Source organism: Nothobranchius furzeri, chromosome 2 (genome assembly GCF_043380555.1).
Source record: "Nothobranchius furzeri strain GRZ-AD chromosome 2, NfurGRZ-RIMD1, whole genome shotgun sequence".
In the NCBI taxonomy this organism is placed as follows: Eukaryota; Metazoa; Chordata; class Actinopteri; order Cyprinodontiformes; family Nothobranchiidae; genus Nothobranchius; species Nothobranchius furzeri.
This window is the reverse complement of record NC_091742.1, coordinates 2,946,701-2,969,361: the sequence shown is the minus strand read 5'-3', so window position 1 is coordinate 2,969,361 and position 22,661 is coordinate 2,946,701. Positions and strand designations below refer to the sequence as shown.

Here is a 22,661-nt window from a genome sequence, read left to right as displayed (position 1 = left end):
CAAGACCATTAACCCGCCTTGTTTGCTGGTGGTGGTCGGAGTGACCAGTAACACCAGTGCTCGGCTTTTTCGCTTCCGTCAGCGGCGGCTAGCCTGATCATCACCAGCATGTGAATGGGTGGATGACTGACTGTTGTGAAGCACCTTGGGGGGTTGTAGAACAAATACAGGCCATTTACCATGTTAATGACTTTTGTTTTAACTCTAGATTTATAAATCTGACTTAGTTCAATCCTTTTTTGTGTTTTCTACGGTCAGTAGTAGCGAATCTGGTTAAACGTGCAACAGCTGTCACTGCGCATCCAATAATTATTTCTGCGTTTCGTTAAAATGCTTGCCTTCTTTTCACCTTTTGTCCCATGATTCGGTTTAATTTGTTTATTTTACACATAAATGCATCACAAATGCAACGAAAAGGGAGTTTAGGAAACATTTATTTGCTGTTGCCCTTAAAAGATATCAGAGGAAACGACAAATAAAACACTTGTTTTAAACTTAAAACTAAATATCTTATGGGTGATACAATGCATAAATCAATTACAATAGTACATGCATTACTGTCCTCAAGCCACATTAATGAATACTTTGTGACTATGATAATGGTGTACAGTAGAAATAGTACCATCCTTCACGTTTCCTGGTCTAGTCCTTAGTTGTAGCATGGAAAGCAGCTGCAGAACATCTTCTTAAATGGGTTGTTTTTGTCGTGGCGTTTAGCCAAGCTAAGTTTGACCAGGGAGTCTTTTATCTCTGCATCCGTTTTCTGAACATTGGTTTGGATGTAGTCCATCATGGGGCCCTGCTCCTCTACCAGCAGAGCAATGTCTAGGAATATCTCGTGGATGCCTTTGATACGCATCTCCAGATCCAACAGCTCCTGATGGCGCTTCTCGATCTGGAACAGCGCCGATCGGGCCGTTTTGCCTTCACTCACGATGTTGTCAGTGAAGATGCTCAGCTGACCCTTCTCAATCATGTCGTCCAGGTCTTCCTCCGTCACCTCACGCCCCACGATCTCCATCTGCCTCATGATCTGGGCTTTGCAGTTCTCGCGGTGGTTCATCTCCGCCTCGTTGTAGTCAAACATGACGTCTCGAAGCCCGTTACTGAGGCAGGCGTACTGGGTCCGTGCAATGCGCGTGATGGCAGAGTTTGAGCCATGCTCTTCCTCTAGCTTGTGGGCCTTTCCGTCCAATTTCTGGAGGCTCTCCAGAACCCCCTCTGCCCTTTTTTTAATGTCGGCACCAATTTCATTCGAGTCCTGTTTAATCACGCTCATGGTGGTGGTTCCCTGGAGCATTCGGGAATTCTGCTCACGGAGCTTTTTGACATCCAAACGGATGGTTTGGATTTCTGTGTGGATGTCTTGTGATTGAGTGAAGACATCGTCAAGTGCGGGGCTAGAGTCGAACACGACCACCTCGTGGGGGAGCTCTTCTTCCAGGTCGACGTTGCTGAAGGAGTCCGAGAAGGTGGACTCTTCGTATTCAAACGGCTCGATGTCGCTGGTGGACATTTCCTGCAGGTTACTAAGTCTGTCCCTCATGTTTGGTTTGGAGGAGTGAACTCTACAAATGTCAGGATGAACTTCTCTTTGGTTATTGTCCCTCACATCGATAGCGGTGACACATTCAACCGACCTGGCCTGTCAAGAGAAAGAAATACGAGTTTTAATACCACAACTGGGATTTAAGTTTCAGGCTAAAAAAAACAACTGAAGTTTAAAAATATCTGTTCTTCTTAAAACCCTTTTCTTTCTACCGTAAACCTACCCAACACCCACCACCGACCTAACAGGTTCTCCAAAGAATTAGTCCAGTCTTGGTTCTCACCAAACTTGTTCCTACAGCTTGAGACAGACATCTTAAGTATTCATCTGAACATTCACCATGAGCGAGATCATCAGTTTAATAAAAAAAAAAACACACACACACACATATATATATATATATATATATATATATATATATATATATATATATATATAATCCTATCAGAACAATTTTTGAACAATAACATATAAAGCTAAAAGCAAATGGGAGCATGTGCTTTTGACATAAAAGGATCAAGTTTGGAATTGAGAAAAGGTTATTTGATCATATTTATCATTTGATCTCTAATGAGTCTGCCTCAAATGTAAAAAAGGCAGATCCAGACATAATGTGTATTGTAAATCCAAATCCAGCAATATAATCAGTAAAGAATCATAATTACATTTCCAAAAAGCCCTAAAACACCGTTTCCCCCATGTTTTCAACATTTAGTGGGTCTGAGTGGCTTAGCCTCCCAAACTTATATCTTTTGCTCACAAAGTTGAACAAACTCAAGGAAAGTTTCCCATCAGACTCACCTGATTAAAATAAATTATCCTTACCTGTTCTGAATGCAGAAATGAACCTTTTCCCCTTTGTTGGTTGTCTGCTCAGCAGCAGCAGCAGCATCCTCCAGGCCTGAGGCCGACCACACTGGACTGAGAGCAGGAAAATAAAGCGCCCCGCATGCGAACATCAGCTGTCTCCAGACCCAAAGAAGACCGAATTGTTCTGTGGTTTCTTAAGGGCGCAGGCCCTCGTCACGCCACGGAACAGTTACGTGACTTTGTAAGAATGAGGTTCGGTCGGTTTAGCAAGTGACGCATCTTCAGCAGCACAGGAGTGGAGAGAACTTTCACGTTCTACAAAAAAGAAGTGCGCGTTGTTGATGTGTTTACGGGAGCATTGACATTAGAGCCCCTGTTGTCATTATTGAGAGGTTTTTAAAATAATTTATTTGATTTTTTATTTATGTCATAAATGAAGAGCCAAGCATGTGCAGAAAAGAACAAGTGAGAACATTTTTCCCAGCCACACCCGATGACTTTCAATGAGCTTTTTTTAGTGACAGAACAGACTGATGCGGTTTAACCAGCTTCCGAACCCAGCTGATTATTCAGATTGTGTGTGACAATGTTCTTTGTGTTTTTAATTATGAGTGCATTTATTCTGTTGTAACATGTTTGTTTTCTAATGTTCCGCTCTTGCTACTGCCTCCTGGCCAGGTTTCAATGGATCTCAGTCGATTCACCTGATAAAGATCAAAGAAATAAATCAATCAAATTAAAAACAATTCGATCTTAGCTGCACATGGAAACTGATTTTAAAACTTTCTCCACGAGGCCCATATTTGAACACAAATGTAATTCTATAACAACAACAACAACAACAACAACAATAATAATAATAATAATAATAATAATAATAATAATAATAATAATAATAAGCTGTTGCCTTGCAGCGAGAAGGTCCTGGGTTCGCTTCCCGGCCTGGGATCTTTCTGCATGGAGCTTGCATGTTCTCCCTGTGCATGCGTGGGTTCTCTCCGGGTAATCCGGCTTCCTCCCACAGTCCAAAAACATGACTGTTAGGTTGATTGGTCTGTCTAAATTGTCCTTAGGTGTGTGTGTGTGTGTGTGTGTGTGTGTGTGTGTGTGTGTGTGTGTGTGTGTGTGTGTGTGTGCGTGCGTGCGCGCGTGCGCGCGATTGTTTGTCCTGTGTGTCTCTGTCTTGCCCTGCGATGGACTGGTTCTCTCTGTCCATGGGTGTACCCCGCCTGATTGCCCATTGACCGCTGGAGATAGGCACCAGCCCCCACGGCGACCCTATACGTGGACAAGCGGGTTCAGAAAATGGATGGATGGATGGATGGATGGATGGATGGATGGATAATAATAATAATAATAATAATAATAATAATAATAATAATAATAATAATTTGCACGTTTAAACTTTCAAATTAAGGGACATGATGTTTAAAACTTCAATCAAAGCTGAAGTATGAGGAGCATCTGATGTTCATATGACTGATCAGAACATCTCCAATTTTCTATGATCCTCACGTGCTACTTATTCCGGTGTCCCGCTCCATTATCAGGAAACGGCAGAATTTAAAAAGGTACTTTGTTGACAATCTATTTGAAATGTTTCACGTGTATTTTTTAAATGATTTTAGCCTGTGTGTTAGGTAAAGACGGTTATGGAAATATGTGACATGCTGAACAAGGATTAAGATGATCACATAGATAATGATGCATCTTATACTCCACTTTAGTCTTTGAAATACTCTTGTTTTGAAACATAGATTTTAATATTATTATTCATTTCCATATTGTGGACATGGTATTTTTTATCTTAAATGTCTGTAAAATCATATCTAATTTAAACATAACTAATTAACCAATTTAATCAGATTTGAAGATTTGGTCATAATCTTGTGAAATTATTGATTAATTTAGTTAAGTCACACTAAAGCGGGTTTATGATGCTGATGCTTTTACTGAACCCTCGTATTTTTTAAAGGCAACTCCAGAGGACAGTAAAGTTCCAAGTTTAAATTTACTTAGAAATACATTGTGTTAACTTGAACATTCTTGCAACTTCATCTGGGTTTAATAATTTATTTAGAAAAGCAGGTTTTTAAATTACTCGACGGTATTGGTTAAAAACGTTGGGTAAGGCAGCAGCCTGGGATTTAATAACAAATTAACATAATTTCTAAATGTTGCCTTATAATAGGCTGTGAACTGATTGCGTGACAACCACGTGGTCCTCTCTTACAGCTTGTGTCACAATAAAGCATGTTTTCCTGCTAGGGATTTGCCAAACCGAGTAACGGTTTGTGGATGATCGAAATTCCCACTACCCCTGAAGACAGCGTGCCTCCATCAGTAATATCTCAACTTTCTTTTCTCCGGGAGGAACAGGGAAACATGAAGTTGGCTTCATTTCGCAGCGCTTGTAACAGCCTCCGTGTGTATACGTCTCATCCTGGAAGCAGATTCAGCGGTTTGTTTCGAAGATGCTTCCCCGTCGGGATAACCAACAATCGTCTAGCCATTCGTGCGGGTAGCGCTACCACGAGCAGCGGCACTAGGTCCACACTACCAGCTAACTTTGGGAAACAATGCAAAGAGGAACTTTGGTCGGAGTACAACTATTCAGTAGGGTAAGATAACGTCAGACAGATGATAAATATCAGAATTCATGTTCCTTATTTAGAGGAAATGCGTGTTTTCCGGAAGATTCATTGTTTAAAATAATATATTTTATGTCTATAACTGTGACGGATCTCTCTGGCTTTTGGCTAGCAGCCCGTTTTGCACGTGCCGCCGTTTGACAAGGGTCTCGAGCCAGATGATGTAACATCTCTCTGTTGTTGCTAATCACGTGATTCTTAAAAATGGACGGAATTTCACACGGAACAGTGATAAAACACGCTGATGGAGGATGCTGGAAAGTTCACTTCCACTACAAGACATTTTCAACATCTCTAAAAATGTTTATGTAATGTAAAAAATTAAAAATTCATTGTTTAAAATAATATATTTTATGTCTATAATTTGAATAAGTGAAATCCTAAAGGCGCTTTGCTAAATATGGGCATGAGGAAATTAATGTTTACATTTTTGGCGAAATGTAGGTCAGTGTTACACTAGCTCCTCCCACTTTTTAAAGCACACTGCAAGAAATGAAATGTTGAAATTACTGTTAAAGGTAAATGTAAATGACTCTTTACATCTAAGCAACTAGGTCTAGTGGAACCAGTTGACAAAATTGGTTATGTAAATGCAACATTTAATTTCTTAGAGTGTATTTTAATATTAAAACCTACATTTCATTGCGGAATTCATGAAGAGATAAGCCACGACAAAATAAAACTAACTAGCTTCCTAAACAGATATTAGGTGACATGTTTTTTCAGATACTAGCAGCTTGGCTCCTGAAATGCTCTGGTGTTCCCTTATTGGTTGTGCCATAGAAAAAGAGATAAAATTTCATTTTTTTTTTTCACAGAGAAGCTGTTCAGAGAACTAAAGCAGCAATGGTGACTCTGCTAAGAAGAAATCCAGAAATTCAGCCTTTGTTAGCAATTCTACAGGTAAAGAGGCAAAAAGACACTTGTAGAATAAATTATTTTGATATTTGTAGCAGGATTTACATATTTTAAAGGTCTAAAGCCAGTTTACTTGATGGAATGCTGTTGTGCTGGACGTGTCTGAATGTGCCCTAATGAACCTTTGACCTTGGTAGCATCTCGTTTTACTGCTTTGCTCAGCTTGTTTAATCTCAAAGGCAGGCGAAGACGACAGCATTTTGGAAATCAATAAGAAAATTGCGGGCAAGGTAATGATAGAGCTGACTGTTCCATCTTGTAGATTTGGTTCTTACCTTTATTTTCACTCACAGTAAATGTCATCATGCCTGTATTTTCACAGGTTGGCTTGAATGTAACTCAGATTTGTTTGGCAACTGGGTGCAGTGAAGATGAGGTGAGTAAACCTGACTCACCCAATTGGTTCTTATAAATTTTGACAAGTCTCCACATGATTTATCGTTTCATAGTTTCTCTGTGCGCATGTGATCATGGCAGTTACATCTGCCGGTGCCTTATGTTTTAGGTCTCTACCTGTAAGATTTGACAACTAATGTTAGAAATGTGTTTAATAACTCCTGTTTTGTAGATTTAATATGTGTTTCCATTCATAATGACAACATTTCTGTTAAAAAAACTCTTGCACACATCTTAGGACTTCTTGTCTTTTGTTTGATTGCAGATTGTAGAGGAGTTGCTAAAGCTCAATAACGACCCCAAAGTACATGGGGTCTACCTCCACCTCCCCGCGGCTTCTCTCACTAGCCGAGTGCTCGGTGCGCTCAATCCAGAGAAGGATGTTGATGGGTAAAACTTCTGTTCCTTCTTATGAATTAAGCTAAAGTCTGAGGGCAAGAGGAGGTTACACCTTGAAGAAGTATCTAGTGTATTACTGAGCCAACACATAGAGACACAAGGCATAACAATTCACACTTACATAGTCGTATACTCTGTTACAACCCTTGAGAAATTAGCGGTCCAGGAGGTTAGGGTGTAACACAAAAAAATAACAAAAAACTGAAAGAAGGCATTTAATATACAAATAAAAGAAAAACAACCAGGAACTTCTTAACACTATAACAAAAAGAGGGAAGTAGTTCAACGTCAGGGTCTCCAGGCCAAAACAACAAACAAAACCACCCCTTTAGCTAAAACAAAAAACATGCAACCCTTCTATAATGAAAAGAAACAAATACAATGCCTGGGCTACACTGGCTGTCCACAAAACAGGAGAAAACGGTGCATCAAAGAAAAAGGCAGAGAACCCCTACCAAATACTTCCCAACTAATAAAAGAATGAACTTCTAGTACAACCAGTATCCACTAAATACTACTGGTATCACAGTAGCTTATGCTACACAGGTTTTAACACCTTCACAATCACCAAAACAGTCTGTGCCCAGGAGTTAGGGGCTGGGGCGCTGGCTGGCTGGAGCTTTTATGCAGGTCCAATGATGAGGAGCAAATGATCCCAGCTGGGCACCCGGGTGTGGCAGCAGACCTGCAAACAAACACCAAACAGGAAGCTCTCTACTCCAAGAGAGCCCCTACAGGTCAATGGACGTAACATACTCGCATACTCAGAGAAAACCCATGCATGTATAGTGCAACCTCAAACTCAACGACCCACACCGTCTCATTCAAGTCTTCAACCTTTTTGCTGTGAAACAAAAAAAAAACAAGACCCAAGAAAAGGTTGCTAAAAATCAAAATCAAATGAGAGTTCAGAAACTGTTCTGGTTAGAGAGCTTAGGCAAATCAGCACTGATGCTAACTGTTTTAGCTTAAAGAAAATCCTAAGTGTTTTGATATATTGTGACTGTTTTGTCCCATTCTAGCACGACCGATTTGAATATGGGCCGCCTGGTGCGAGGAGATGCGAGCGAAGGTTTTGTGCCGCCTGTAGCTGGTGCTGTTTTAGATCTGCTGGGGAAACACGGTGAGTTTCTCCCAGGTGCCTTTTCTGTCCCCACATTCATGGACCTAAAGTAGTCAGCATGGTGTTTTGTATTCTGACCCCTAATGATCTCCACACAAACACAACATCATTATAATCTCTCAGGAAGCAGCGATAAGGCCTCTCGATATGAATTAAGACCACGTGACTAACGACTGATTACCGAATACTGTTGCTGAGGCTGGAATGTTTAAAAAAGAGAAAACAACTTTTTAAAACTTTTTCTTGCCTCTGATTTTTCTTGTTGTGATCACTCTGTTATAAAATCAAGCATACTGTATTGATTTCAAGCTCTGGCCATCATAAGACCTCCTCTTTAATGATTTAAAATCTGCAGCTTTGTTTGTGAAGTTGTCACCGACTGGAATTTTACACCGTAAATCACAAAACAAACATTTTCGGTTTCACCATCTGACCGAAGCCTCCAGTAAACTCAGCTTCTTGTCAATGGTAAATGGTAAATGGCCTGTATTTGATATTTGATTAGCGCCTTCTAGAGTCCTGGAACCCCCCAAGGCGCCTTACAACACAATCAGTCATTCACCCATTCACACACACATTCACACACTGGTGGGGATGAGCTAAAATGTAGCCACAGCTGCCCTGGGTCGCACTGACAGAGGCGAGGCTGCCGAGCACTGGCGCCACCGGTCCCTCCGACCACCACCAGCAGGCAAGGTGGGTTAAGTGTCTTGCCCAAGGACACAACGACAGACTGAGCGGGACTCGAACCTGCAACCTTCCAATTACAGGGCGAGCACTTAACTCCTGTGCCACCGTCGCCCCGCTTGTCAAGATTTTAAATGTTTTTAAGTTTGCCGTGAAATGTATCTCTGTTTTTTATCAAACTGTAGGACATTTTGTTGTTTGGATTCATTTATGGATTATCTAGTAATTTCCTGATACTAGAATTTAAATTTCTACAATCTCAGAGATTCCCAGTCTGGGATTTTATTGAATGCAGTTACAGCTGCCTTCAGCGGTGCTTATACAGCTAACGGGCATTTTGATTACAGATGATGACATTAAACTAAATATTTCTTATTCAATAACGTTTTTATTAACTACTGGCCCTATAATTAAAAACAACTTGTGTTTGTAACTTTCTGATTATTTTAACAGCTGTAGGTTTGACACGTTTTATATCAAATCTTGTAATAAAGGTTTGGTCCACCAGTTTTCTAACCTAACTTAAACATGTCCATAGATGCTCCTTTGAAAGTGAAATCTGTGCTGCTGGTTGGAGGAGAAGGACCCCTCAGGTTGGCCCTGCAGTGCCTGATTGAAAGGAGTGGGGTGGAAGTTAATACAAGTCATTGGAACTCCAAAAGTCTGCAGACACAGGTTCATTTACATTTGTTTTCAAATCTAACAGTGAAGGAGTCCGTTTCCTAACATCTGTTGAATGTCAGCTCAGTTACTGTATGTGCAGTGATCGTTATTCACCACAAGTGGTCGATGTCTATCTTTTGTCTTGTTGATGTCTTCCACATTTTCCCCACCAGGTGATGCAGGCTGATGCTGTGGTTCTGTTGGGTGCAGGAAACATGGAGGTTCCTCCCACCTGGATTCGTCCAGAAGCTCTTATCATTCACTGTGAGCCCGCCCTAAAGCCAGGTGTGGCTACATGTGTTGCTTTTGATTTGATAAATAAACAACCTCACCTTTCTTTTCTCTTTTGGAAAACAAAATCAGATCATAACTGTGTTGGTGTCAAACATGCATCTGTTGTTTTTGTATATTTATAAAAGCATATTTTAATCATTGTGCGGAATAATCAGACCTTCTTCTTTCTAGACGATGATGCTATTGGTTTATCCTCGAGATCTGGAGTAGGATACCTCACAGCTGCTTACAGAACACAAGTGAGCTTTTTCTATCTACTCTTACTCATAATTGATTAAAAATGCCTTTCTGTCATCATTAGTAACCCCTTTATTTCTATTCTATTAGAATGTCATTCACAGTTGCAATCGGTGGATTCAGAATCAGCAATATCGGCCCTGGCGTCTGCGTAGCCTTAAGTTGCTGCCCCTGACCCCCGTGCCAAGGTTCAGACCTACAGCACATCCCGATTTAAAGGAAATGTAGTTAAAAACAAAGGGCTGTTGTGAAAATGGGATTAGACATGCTGTGTTGTGTTTTCTGGGTCAGTGACATAGAGATATCTCGAGCTCAGACACCTAAACCCGTGGATCAGCTGGCTGAGGAAATCGGTTTGCTGCCGGAGGAGCTCGAAGCTTACGGCAGGAACAAAGCCAAGGTCCAGCTGTCGCTGCTTGATCGCCTCCACTCTCAGCCTGATGGCAATTATGTGCTGGTGGCTGGGTGAGGAAGATGTTATTCCTTTGAGAACTTGCAGATTGATTTGGGACACAGTTGAAATCGTCTCTTTGTGTATCCAGTATAACTCCAACTCCACTGGGTGAGGGTAAGAGCACGGTGACCATCGGCCTGGTCCAGGCCTTGTCTGCCCACCTGAAGCTCAACTCCTTCGCTTGTCTGCGGCAGCCTTCACAGGGACCCACCTTTGGGGTTAAAGGTCAGCATCAAGCATGAGTCTTTTCCTGATTGTCTTGTGTATCCTCTCTGAAAGCATCCACTTCCTGTCTCCTTTTCATGAATACAAACTGACAAAGATGTCGCCTTTTAGATGGTTTGCTGATCTGTTTATTATGACCCAGAATGAAATGCTAAAGGCGTCTAATTGCGATGATGGGAACATTCTTTGTCAGCGAGAGGCTAGCGTTTCAATCTTTTATACATTTTTCTTTTGGGTGGAGCAGTTCACTTAGAGTCCATATCTCAGCGCTGCTCCTTTGAACGTCTTTGTCCTGGCGTCTTCCTCTGACTGTTTTACCTCGGCTTTGTGCCTAGGGGGAGCCGCAGGAGGGGGCTATGCCCAGGTCATTCCCATGGAGGAGGTAAGACGAGCAGACAGCCCTCTGGCTGGATTGGGTCAAGCTTCAAAGGGACTCACCGTAAATAAAATAACTTTACAACGTCTAATATGTAAAATTATGTTTTTATTATTCACCTTTTATGTAGTTCAATCTCCACCTGACCGGTGACATCCATGCCATCACAGCAGCCAACAACCTGGTGGCAGCAGCCATCGATGCCAGGATGCTTCATGAGGCGACACAATCAGACAAGGTGGCTGATGTTTTATTACAGCACAAAACTGATTTTTTTCATTTTCATATTTCATATAAATTATAAAGCAATGTTTCCCCTCTGTGTCTCCAGGCCCTTTTTAACAGACTGGTTCCTACAGTCAACGGAGTCAGAACATTCTCTCCTATCCAGATCTCCAGGTTACGTGTAAGTCCAGCTACCGCAGCGTCTGTGAGAGTCTATTAAAACCTCTCTAGATCAAAAGTACAGAACAAATAAAAAAATAATGTTCTGACATTTTCTCTTTGAATTCCTTCCCTCCTACCTCTGATTTCATCTCAAATGGCCTTAAAACAGCCGACATGTAAAGGAAAGTTGCATCAAATGACCATAAAATAATGATATGACCACTAGGGGGCCTCCTTACATCTTAAGCCTGCTCCCTAATCTGTTGCTCTAACCTCATCCTCACACGTTTGCTCTTAGCTGATGTAAATTCCAGCAGAGACGTTCAATTTGACAAATGCTGTGAAGTTGGGAACATGAGAGGGAGTTTAAGTGTTAGCCGGCTCCGTGTGTGACCTGTTGTATAGATGTTAAAGCGTGTGACATCTTTATGGAAAACCTGAGAGAGGAATATTTTTTTGAGCATTTAAACTGTACAGTACGACTTCCATCTTGTAGTCACCTAGTCTGGATTTATTTTCTGTTCTCTGAAGATTTTTCCAGCTGGTATGTTCTTAGCCATAACTACATTAGCTAGACTGCTTAATGTAAAATAAATGATGGAAATGGTCACATAACCGTATAGCACGTGATAAATGTCTGTTTTATCTGTAACAGCGGGAACCAAAAGCTGGAGCCAGAAGTTTCATCCATCCATCTTAACATATTTTTAAGAGAATCTGTTTTCTTTTCCATTTCAGCGTCTTGGTATCAGTAAGACAGAGCCCACATCTCTCACGCCACAGGAAGTCAGCGCCTTTGTGCGTCTTGATCTGGACCCTTCTAAGATCACCTGGCAGAGAGGTATTTCTATAGCTGCCTGAGTTTATTCCTGGTTGTAACGAAATACTTGCCTCATGGGCAAATTATACGTCATTTGTTGCGCTATTAAGAGCAGGTTTGCTTCAGAGAGAAGCTCTTCTGTACCTTGTGGTTTCTTCAAGAGACCTTTGAGCCAAAATACATCTCAAATTAAGTTTTTGCTGCTGAATAGTAACAAGGCCTGCATGTTTTTGTTACGTGTGACAAAGGTGTAAAACCAAAATGGGTTATGTTTGTTTGCTGAATGTGACGAGAACACAAGTGAACAAGTGACGCCTGTGAATCTAAAGCATTGACTGTTGAGACAACTCAGTGGAGGTCATTTGGCATCGCCCCCAGATGGCCAAACAACAGCGTTAAGACTTGGTTCACACGGCCGGATTTAAAAATGTCAAAACATGAGACGACACACACGCTGGTACAAAAATCATAGATGTAACCGTTTTGGTCCTGTAGTGTGTGCTGCGCAGCCACACGGAAAAAACTTCACGTGAACTGATTTCACGGTCCAGGTCAGACAGGAAATCTAGCAAGATCTAACTTGACTTTGACGTAATCAAACATGGCAGAGTAGGATTGTGCAGCTTGCTTTCGATTGGCTACACATCACATTCAACATGTTGAATATCCCTGATTTATGATTGGAGCTGTCCCAATGTGCATCCGAGCAGACCAGGGCAGTCTTAAAGCCTGGACCACACTGTGTGTTTTCTGGCTGTTCTAGACAAATCCCTCGTTATGAGCAGAATCGTGACAAAAAATTGTGAACGTGAGGATGACTTGCCAGCTTTTTGAGCACTCTCCGGCCCAAAGTCAGCCTCCAACAGTCTTCAAGCACTGCTTGAAAACCTACGACTCCCGTCTGCAATTAACCAATGAAAATACACCCTGGGAATGACGCGAAAAACTAGTGACGAGAGTGGAATTAGCAACAGTGGAAGCTACGTGCAGGAACAGGCAGACCACTCCTTTCTGGAGTTGGGTCCATAATCCAATGAAAGACGTATTAACGGTGGTGCTTTTTTCTCTTTTCAGCATTGTTGTTTTGGTTTTAGCTTTTAGCAAGGTATGCTTCTCAGGGGATGCATGCGTGACATCAGCATGTCCTTCTGGAGCGAGACATCGTGCAGTATGGCTCATTGAAATTTTGACTGTACAGTAGAGTCTGGAGTCCACACAGTGTGACATGAGCATTCCTGTGTGGTCCGGGCTTAATACACCGCACATGGCAGGATTATCTGAAAAGATTATCTTTAGAGCCATTACGGTCGTCCTTAAGATCGCCGTGTGAACCGGGCCTCAGACTTGACCAAGGACTTGGTCAAAGGCAGGATCTAAATCTAGCTACCATCAAGGATGTTTTGACAAACAACTGAAGCTCTTTAAAGACTTTTTTACATTTTGATTAATGTAACATCTAATCTTTGAAGGGCTCCTTATTAAAGAGGATTTTTAAGTCGTTTACATAAAGTAAAGTCCATAGTGTCATCAGTCTAAAGCTGGGTGGATATTAGAAAGCTGCAGCAGTCTAAGTTCAGATCTGTCAGAGACAAACCAGCTGGGCTCTGCAGTGATAGATGTGGTTTTTACCTCCATGCCTCCAAAGTTGTTGTTTTTTTTATATAAGACACAAACCCTGGAGATATAACAAACAGATTCACCTTTTTGGAAAAGTCTGGATAGTCGTGTTTTCCTTCCTTCCTTACAGCAGAAGAGCTGCTGAATCCTGTTTGACTAATATGGCTCCCAGCTGTTTCATCCACAGTTAAAACTGGTCAAACTGTGGTCACGGTGGCTTCTCACAACTTGTGAATTTATAAAGAAAACCTGTTTGTGTTTTTGTTTTTCAGTTCTTGACACAAATGATCGATTCTTGAGGAAGATCACAGTAGGACAGGCGAGCACTGAAAAGGGACAAATCAGAGAGGTAGGAACAGAAACGTTATGTTATTGCAGATGTTTGGCTCATATGTGACGATTAAATCACTCAACACACACACACCCACACACACACACACATTCTCTCTGTGGTTCTGCAGAGGGACAGCCACAGATCTGTAGTGATGACAGCCAAATGAAATTCAGTGAGTAAACAGTTCAGGTCAATGGGAAGCAGCAGCTTTAAGTGAAAGCAAATGTTTACACAGGAGTGGGGCACACACACACACACACACACACACACACACACACACACACACACACACACACACGCCTGGAATGGTGCCTCAGCATATGCTTATATTTACCGCCTGTTTGGCCTTCATTCCTCCGCCCTGCACCATCCTCCTGTGCCGGTACCCTGTAGCCCCTCAGGGTGTTATGGCTGGGAGTGGGAATAGAAATCCTTTAGTCCTTGCTGGATTCATGTGGGTTAACTCATGTTTTTGCTCCCTCTCCCCTCTGTGTTGACAAAAAGAGACTGTTTGAATGTCCCACATTCACTCATGTTGCCTTGTTTTCTAAATCTCATCAATTTCACATAAATCAATAAAAAAATGAGCTTAAAATTACAATTTTCCTAGCAGCTAATTTAAACCTTATTCATGAGCCCTATTTTCCTGGAAATGTGATTAACCAGGGGACCTTTTCCTGTCTGTGTCGCCCTTCAGACTGGCTTCGACATTGCAGTGGCCAGTGAGATCATGGCCATCCTGGCTCTATCAGATAGCCTGAAGGACATGAAGGACAGACTGGCACACATGGTGGTGGGCACCAGCCGCTCCGGAGGACCCGTCACAGCAGAGGATCTGGTGGGAAAACTCACGCTGTTTTAGTCTGATCTCGTTTTAAAATCGAATCAACTCTACGGTTTCTAAAATGCACAGCGGTCATTCAGCTTTGTGATAAATCCTTCTGTTCCCAGGCACACTAAGGTTTAACCTCCAAGCCCCACTAAGAACAACATTTTCAGTCTAGGTGTAGCTTGTGTGTAAGACAGCTTTCCTGCCTCTCACACTTTAGGGCCGAACATTTCCCCACATCTCTCTGAGCTGTAGATCACCTTAAATGAGGTTTGAGAACGTAGAGTAAACACTATGGTAATGTCTCCAGACTGACAGGCTAAACAAAAGAGGTATACACTTTCAGCAGGCCTAAATGTCATTCATGTGTCTGTTATAATCTATTTGCTGACAGGGTGTGAGCGGCGCTGTGGCAGTGCTGATGAAAGATGCCATCAAGCCCACACTGATGCAGACCCTCGAGGTGAACAACTTCTGCTAAATGTTAAAACTTATATGTTCAGTTTGTTTGTGCATCAAGTCTGAAACGAGTTTGGTTGTGATTTTGTAATTGGTTTGATTTAAACAGTCAGTCCTGCATCCACTGGCTCTGTTTGCTCCTTTGTGGCTGATCGCTGTTTGTTTCTCGTTGGTTCTGAACAGAAAGCTTGATTACATCCACTGGGTGGAGAAAATAAACACAGGTTGTCCCTGTGTTCGGTGTTTTCTGGGGTGGGTTGGAGTTTGTGTTTACAGTAAAGATTCGGTTACGCTTATTTTTTTTCCTTTTTGGAGGAAGCTTTGCAGTCCTGTTGTGTGAAACCGTTTCCTGTGTGGGTTTCCTGTGATTCTGGTCAGGGAGCTGGTATCGAGACCGGTCGGATCTCTGAGTTTCATGAGAATTTTCCGTCCAGTTTGACCGCCTGTGCCCTCTTGACTTGTGGTGGTGAGTCCAGATGCACTCGTGAGAATGGAGCTGGCACACGTACGCGTTTTGTCCCAGTGTGGGCTTCTGTGCCCTGTGTTTCAGAAGGGACAGGGTGTGCCAGACACAAGATCACCAGAAGAATAAGGATTGTTGTTTTAGTTTACTACCTGTGTACGTGTCAGATCAGCTAGCCCCAGTCATTCTGTGAAGTTTTTAAACATCCTCTTTCACCGCAGGGTTTTAGAAAACAACTACAGACGCCTTTCCTGGGAGGAGGCCAGAACAGATGTGTGTGTCTTCAGGTTTAAACTCTTCATGCTATCGCACTTTTTAACCTGGAATGTTACATTAGCACGGTTAGACCCATCCAAATAAAGAAAAATTGACATGATCTCCTTGTTCAGATGTTTTGTTCATTTTCATGTGACTCTCTGGACTCTTCATTTATTTCTATTTTCATCTTATTGTTCCCTATTGAATAAAGCTTCCCACACGGAGAGGTGGAAACTTCCTAACTCAAGTTAAGTTGGAGGTTTACATTAACCATCGAGGTTGATCTAGGTTAGCTTTCTGTTTAAAAACGTTTAAATATAGACATCATGGCGGTTGGATAGTTGTACAGAGAGATGTTTTTTTTCTTTATTATCTGTTGGGATTCAAAGGGACGGCTTTTAGAGGCTAAAATTACAAGTGATTTACTTGTCTACAGGTTGTTTGTTTTTGTACGCAGACGGGTATGTAAACATAGGCTCAGGACATCATATTAGGCCTTCCATCCTTGCTTTTTTTGTTCTTTTAAAATGCTAATTGTTCTAGCAATAGCTCCACTTGCTCCCATAATTCTCTCTTGAGATGCTGTCTGAGTATTTGAGCTTTCATCTTGGAGATCAGACATCGTTGGGATTTGTTTTGGATTGTAAAAGCAGGCTTTAAGCTGCCAAATAGATTTATTTAGAGAATTTAAAAAGCTTATTTATTCATTTATTTAGGCGTTTATACTTGTTTAAAGAGTAGGGCTGGGCGATATGGCCTAAAACTAATATATAACGATAACTACAGGTATGCACAGAAACAAAAGGCGTCCACTGATGGGGCTGTCACGTATATTGCGTTAATTCACATTTTTATGCAACTCAAGGTGGTTCAGCTTCTGGACTTTGCCAACCTACACACATATTTTCATTTTTTAATTATCAAATTTATTGACATGGGGAAAATTATCATGATAATGATATAAGAAATTTCGACAACAATACATTTTTGATTTATTGCCCAGCCCTATTAAAGAGTAATGGAGATTTTTTTATCTGTTATTCAAGTGTTTTGAAGCAACACTAAAGAGTGTTTAACATGTAAAGCTTTTGTTTTCAATCTGGTTTCGGTGTTTCTTGAGTCAGCTTCAGACAGACGCTGCACTGAACAACTTTGGTGGTGTTTACTGTGCTGATAGCTCTTGTAAAGGCTAGCAGGGAGCTTTTTCCATTTACCCACCGTCAAAAAGTGCAAGAAAAGAAGAAGTCTTTTTTGTTGTTGGAGCCTGGAAGTAAAAGAAAGAGTAATGTCTTATGAAGTGAAGCAAAAGCTAAAGCCAGAGTGAACATGGACATGGCCTTCACTTGTTTATGAAAATTGTAATTCAGTTTTCAACCAATAGGGGGAGAAGTGGGAAACATGGTAAATGTTACTTTAAAGATGTGGTTCACTGAGAAAACATTTTAAAATCATATTCCTGTTTATAATCAGTCACTCATGCTTTAGCTTCTGATAGATAATAGGTGGTGAAACTTGGTTTTGCAAAGCCTGACAAATCTACGTCACACTGTCACTTAACGTTCAGGGACTCGCCCATCTTGACTCATGACGGGGAAGGTTGTTGTTGGTTTAGCATCCAGGAAACAGCAGACAATGTCCCAACGAAGATAAGCTAACCATTAGCATTAGCAACTCTGCCACACAGCTGAACTCCTCCAGGCTTGTGTTATTTGTGGAGATAAAAGCAAACAGTCAGTGGTAGAGGTGATGATCACTGGTGTTGCTGTTAGCCAATCAGGGGCGAGATGTCCAAATATCAGGAAATAAGTCTCCAAATCCTTGTCGTATGAAGCTACTTTCTCCTCCAGATGAATTCTCTGTGCTAATACAGGTGCTTCTGGGCTTTTTTGCCCCGAGTACGACTTACGAGGCAGTCATTCCTACCAGAGACCACTGCAAATGTATTGATTAAACAAGTTACATGTTAATTGTAAAATATCAACATATTTGTGTAAATAAATTATTTATTGGTAAGTTTTAAAATGATTCAACACAACATCAGATCCTTCTTTGCTGCCTTCGTTTCTTTGCTGCATTTAGGGAGCGTTTATGGTAGTGGTCCGCAAATGACGGCCCGCGGGCCACGTCCGGCCCTCTCTTTGTGGCCCCCAAACCTCGCGCGCACCCCCCACCCCCACCCCCACTGGCCGACCGGGAGGTATAGGTTATTATCATGGCGGCACCAGCGCAGCATCCACATCTGTCAGAGCTGTGTTCTCCACATTTCCCGGGTAGGAAACTTCGGTCTGCCTTTATGTGGTGCTGCAGGGCTGAGCGCTGGAGTTATAACCTGAACCGAATCAGCCCGATCGATTCTGTTGGATTTGGGCTGTGAATTATGTTAATTGAGCGGGTTGTCGCACAGCGCGCTCCGCTCGCTCGATCAGCGACTGAGAGAGAGAGAGAGGATCGGAGAAAGCTCCTTCAAACGCGCGTTATTATTTTTTTCATAAGTTCATTATTGTTTCTCCTGGAAGCGCTCCGTCAGACCGAGATGTGCTGAGATGTCGGGAGATCTGGTCTTGGGGAGGGAGCGGGGTGAGTGACGGCGGCTGCAGCGTGATCTTGTCTCCTATCTGCTCCTCCAGAGACAGCATGGGCATGAGGGTCACATGGTGAGGGTCCCACAGGACAGGTCAGTGCAGTCACACAGCCAAGCTGGAGGGGGACAGGCGCTGTTCTTCTTTATATTGCAAGCTTGTGTGTTATGTGTATTACAGCCAGCGATCCAAACAGCAGCAGCAGCAACACCCCCCCCCCCCCCCCCCCCCCGTCCGGCCCTCTTGCTTCTGGGTCTTTCTTTTTGTGAGTGGCCCTCGGACCATTATAGTTGAGGACCCCTGGTCTATGTGGACATTAAACTGGTTAATTTGGACAAACACCCTGCCAGTCCAAATTTCAATATTTACCTTGTAACATGACTAAAAGTTGTTGATTTTACTGGGATCCAAGGATTTGAACTGAGTGTCCGCAAGTTGTAGGGTTTTCTTAACTCCGGTGTCTCTAATCGTTGCAGGGCACGCCCGTGTTTGTCCATGCTGGGCCCTTTGCCAACATCGCCCATGGTAACTCTTCAGTGCTGGCTGACAAGCTGGCTTTGAAGTTGGTTGGACGGGATGGCTTCGTGGGTAAGATCATACACACGGCCACAAATGGAGCCCTGGATGAGTGTGGGTTTATAAACTTAGCAGCTTGAATTAAATTTGAATTTACAACTGACTTTATTACAGAACTTGAGCTTTCCCTGTTGATGCTGCGATCTTTGGCCTACGTCCCTCTCACTCCTTGTCCTGGCTCCGTTCCACCTGGCTCTGGTGGGCTACTGTAGTGGGCCGCTCCTGCGTAACTTTCTAAGAAACCGATCTAAAGATTGTGTGGGTGGGGTGGGGGGGAGGAAGTTAATAATCTTAAGAGGCCTCGGAATGCTTTAGAGTAAACCATCCTAATCCCTTCAACGTCAAAGCCTACTAGAGTATTCCGTGTTTTATCTTCCCCTATCCGTCCTGTTGTTCTCTCTCCTTTTATTTGTTTTGACAGCACGACTATGTTTGGAATGTGTGCATCTGCTGCTTCCCTGGCTCATATAGCGTGTGCAGATGTTTCACAAAACTTTTATTTACGTGGATCTCAGCGTTGTTGGCATTAGATGACCAGTCAAAGATTTTACCCAAGCTAACATCCGAGATGTCCAGTGGGAAACGAGTGCACAAGATTCAGCTGAAGGTGTTTTATCCCTCTCGTTTCCCATCTCCCTCCCTTGTCCGTGTGTTTGTTACCTGACTCTCAGCCATGCCAGGAACTCAACCTCCTTCATTTTTCCTCACCGCACAGATCAGATTCATGTTCCCTCACACTCCCTTTTTTATTCTTCGTGGAAAAACAGCTTTTTCTTTCCTTTAGCAGAAACGATCTTTTATATAATCTAATACAGAATGCAGCTAGGTCTGTAATAAAGTCATAATATTATGAATTTTCCAATTGTTCCCAAGCAGGAAAGTTAAAGTTTTTGTCAACAAATCCATACTGGGTAAGTTCGTCCATGTTAGGAGCTCAGATGTTGTTTATAAGGTGGTCACAATTCTTTACCAGATTACCTTGTTACAGGTAACATGTTGGATTGTATTAATCTGGACTTCAAACCTCCAAACGCTGTGAACTCAGGACCATTGTTGCTCTCATCCAGCAGATGTGTGATTATCTAAATGTTATCAAAGTCGCCTGGAAAATTTATTTCCCAGTTTAGTTTAATTTTTGCTCAAAATTCACAGGAAGCACATGACCCTTGAGTGACCCGAGAGGGATAATGGTGATGCTGTTCTTCATGCTTCATGTTTCTGTGGTGGACCCGGGAATCTGGCCTTAAAGGGTAGAAATGCTGACGTTTTTAGGGGGATTTTTTTTTGTGGGGGGAGTTCGAGAGCTTGGAATTCCACAAAGCCAGATGTGAGCGTGATTCCTATATCATTAGCTGTCTGGAATTCTATCTGCACATAACCACTTCCTGTTACGCGTGGTAAGATTTCCCACGTTGAGAAACCTCCTTGAAGTCAAGTTTGGGTTTTTAGGCATTTGAACAAATCCTTCCTTATTGACTTCCATCCTCCAGATCACACATGACCATTCATTTATTCGTTTTTGATATAAGTGTTTGTCGAGCCATCAAAACCTCCTGAAATGTTCAGAATAATAAAAGGACAGAGATTTATTTCAAATCATAGCCAGAAAATAACAAATCCTAAAAAAGCTAACTGTAGAAAAGCCTGAAAATAAAATCCACATTCTTGTTGATGAAGTTCACTTTGCTCTCTTGGTGTTTTGATGCCACTTAAACTGTCACTACCACATTCCTGATTTTTTTTTTCCCACAACACTGACCTGACTTTCCTCCCTCACTCTGCAAAGTTCAGGGTCATCACACAGAACTGGAAAATTGCAACAATTTCCTCTGGGATCACACTCCTGCTCGGGTTAAAGGCATCAGGATAAGTTGGTTGAATTTGTCACTAAACTTTCAGAAAATAATATAATTTAATAGGATTTAATTTATTAGGAAATATTCTTGTATTTGTTCATATGCTACTCTTTCCAAAATGTTGCTTAATGCTGGTAACAAACTTATTGGCCGACTATTTTTACCAGACAGTGGTTCTATGTTATTTTTGATTAATGGAATTTCTTTTGCCTTTTTCCATTGGGCTGGAAAAATACTTTGATTAAAACTTATGTTAATTATATGTGAAACTGGCAGTAAGATAAAATCTACCACCAATTTTAGCATTATAGCAAGATTGTCCATTCCAGGGGGGTTATCTTTACTGTTTAAGATTAATTTTTTAATGTAATCCTCTGACACCTCCATACTCACAGTCTTTCATTTGCATTATATCATCCTTAATTATTTGATAAGATGTATTTTCATCTTTTCTCTCCTCCCTGTTATTATTCAATGTTTTAATTGTATTGATAAAAAAAAACAGTTTTAAATAATCAGCTATTTCTTTTGGTTTGGTTAAAAAAAACTCCATCTGCCTCTAGAACAGTAGATGCCTTCCTTTTTTTAACCCCCATAAGTTCATTTAATGTACCCCACACCTTTGCATTATCTAATTTAGCTTCTATGATTCTTCTATGATAATACAATTGTTTTTTGTTTTAATTCTGTTTAGTTACAACGTTCTTTATTTTGCGATATTCGCACCATGTTTCCAATTGATTTGTTTTTGTTGCTTCTAATTTTAAGAAGAAGAAAATATCATTTCTATAGCGCCTCTCAAGATAAAAAAATAACGAGGCGCTTCACAAAAACAAAAAAATGTAAAAATATAAAAATAATTTAGAAAATGACTAAAAATATATTTGAAATGAGCAAAAAATAGACAATTGTGATTAAAAATGTTAAGAAAGAGAGAGAGTGAACAGGAAAGAGGGAAATCAGTGGATCCTGAGGAAGGTGGAATAGGTGGGGAGAGCAGAATAAAGAGAGAGTGGTGAAGAAGGTCATACAAAAGCCAGCTTGAACAAGAGTCTTCAGCTGCTTTTTAAAGGAGTCCACTGGTCTCAGGCTCAGGGGGAGAGAGTTCCAGAGTCTGGGGGCCACAGCAGCAGATGATCTGTCACCTTTGGTCTTTAGCCTGGTGCTGCACAACCAGTAGGCTTTGATCACTGGGTGCTGTAGTCGTTGTGTTTCCTCCCCGACACACAACAACGTGGTCAAGCTGCTCAGACATGTTCATCAGCACAAACCTATGTGAGCACCTGTTGTCTTTTAATGTTGTCATTATTATGATGAAGATGAACAAAACAACAGGAGTCTCCTCCTCAGCTCAGCTCAACCCCATGATGCAGGTATCTGGCTGGAACAGGTGAGCATCACAGTAAACCAGTGGAGCAAACTGAGCTTTAAACATGTTGGCTTTATGCTCTTTTTCTGCTCCAAAACATGAAAGTTAACAGGTGAGATGTTGAATTTTCATTTAAGATAAAATGATATTTGTATTTTGTTGTTGGCCTGTGAGAAAAGATTTAACCTACAGTAAACAGGAAGTGGAAAGGCTGCAGATAGATGAATAGAATAGAAAATCCCTTTATTGTTCCTCAGTGGGGAAAGCTAGACGTCACAGCAGCGATGACACTTATTACAGGAGAAAAAAAGGAGAATAAAAAATAAGAAAAA

At 41.6% G+C, this 22,661-nt stretch overlaps 2 protein-coding genes across 4 annotated transcripts in view; one reads left to right on the top strand and one right to left on the bottom strand.

Annotated features, from left to right (window-relative positions):
- Nucleotides 1–417: 417 nt before the first annotated feature.
- stx11b.1 (syntaxin 11b, tandem duplicate 1) lies at nucleotides 418–2,545 on the bottom strand. Its single transcript, XM_015947235.2, has 2 exons — nucleotides 2,375–2,545; nucleotides 418–1,645 (listed from the first exon to the last, which is right to left on the bottom strand). The coding sequence occupies exon 2, from the start codon at nucleotides 1,544–1,546 to the stop codon at nucleotides 650–652; it is 897 nt and encodes a 298-aa protein (XP_015802721.1). The 5' UTR covers nucleotides 1,547–1,645; nucleotides 2,375–2,545; the 3' UTR covers nucleotides 418–649.
- Nucleotides 2,546–4,607: 2,062 nt separating this feature from the next.
- Nucleotides 4,608–22,661, top strand: part of mthfd1l (methylenetetrahydrofolate dehydrogenase (NADP+ dependent) 1 like) — a 26,547-nt gene continuing 8,493 nt past the window's right edge. The window contains exons 1-20 of one of the 3 annotated variants that reach the window (XM_070548768.1): nucleotides 4,608–4,980; nucleotides 5,829–5,913; nucleotides 6,066–6,158; nucleotides 6,251–6,304; nucleotides 6,590–6,714; nucleotides 7,746–7,846; nucleotides 9,072–9,208; nucleotides 9,370–9,481; nucleotides 9,662–9,729; nucleotides 9,818–9,915; nucleotides 10,019–10,192; nucleotides 10,270–10,406; nucleotides 10,742–10,788; nucleotides 10,913–11,020; nucleotides 11,114–11,188; nucleotides 11,908–12,010; nucleotides 13,879–13,955; nucleotides 14,638–14,778; nucleotides 15,164–15,232; nucleotides 19,005–19,116. In XM_070548768.1, the coding sequence (XP_070404869.1) occupies nucleotides 4,658–4,980; nucleotides 5,829–5,913; nucleotides 6,066–6,158; nucleotides 6,251–6,304; nucleotides 6,590–6,714; nucleotides 7,746–7,846; nucleotides 9,072–9,208; nucleotides 9,370–9,481; nucleotides 9,662–9,729; nucleotides 9,818–9,915; nucleotides 10,019–10,192; nucleotides 10,270–10,406; nucleotides 10,742–10,788; nucleotides 10,913–11,020; nucleotides 11,114–11,188; nucleotides 11,908–12,010; nucleotides 13,879–13,955; nucleotides 14,638–14,778; nucleotides 15,164–15,232; nucleotides 19,005–19,116 (2,239 nt within the window). In that variant the 5' untranslated portion in view covers nucleotides 4,608–4,657. The remainder of the gene's footprint in view (nucleotides 4,981–5,828; nucleotides 5,914–6,065; nucleotides 6,159–6,250; nucleotides 6,305–6,589; nucleotides 6,715–7,745; nucleotides 7,847–9,071; nucleotides 9,209–9,369; nucleotides 9,482–9,661; nucleotides 9,730–9,817; nucleotides 9,916–10,018; nucleotides 10,193–10,269; nucleotides 10,407–10,741; nucleotides 10,789–10,912; nucleotides 11,021–11,113; nucleotides 11,189–11,907; nucleotides 12,011–13,878; nucleotides 13,956–14,637; nucleotides 14,779–15,163; nucleotides 15,233–19,004; nucleotides 19,117–22,661) is intronic. The other 2 variants (XM_015947232.3, XM_015947233.3) reach the window with 2 other exon arrangements.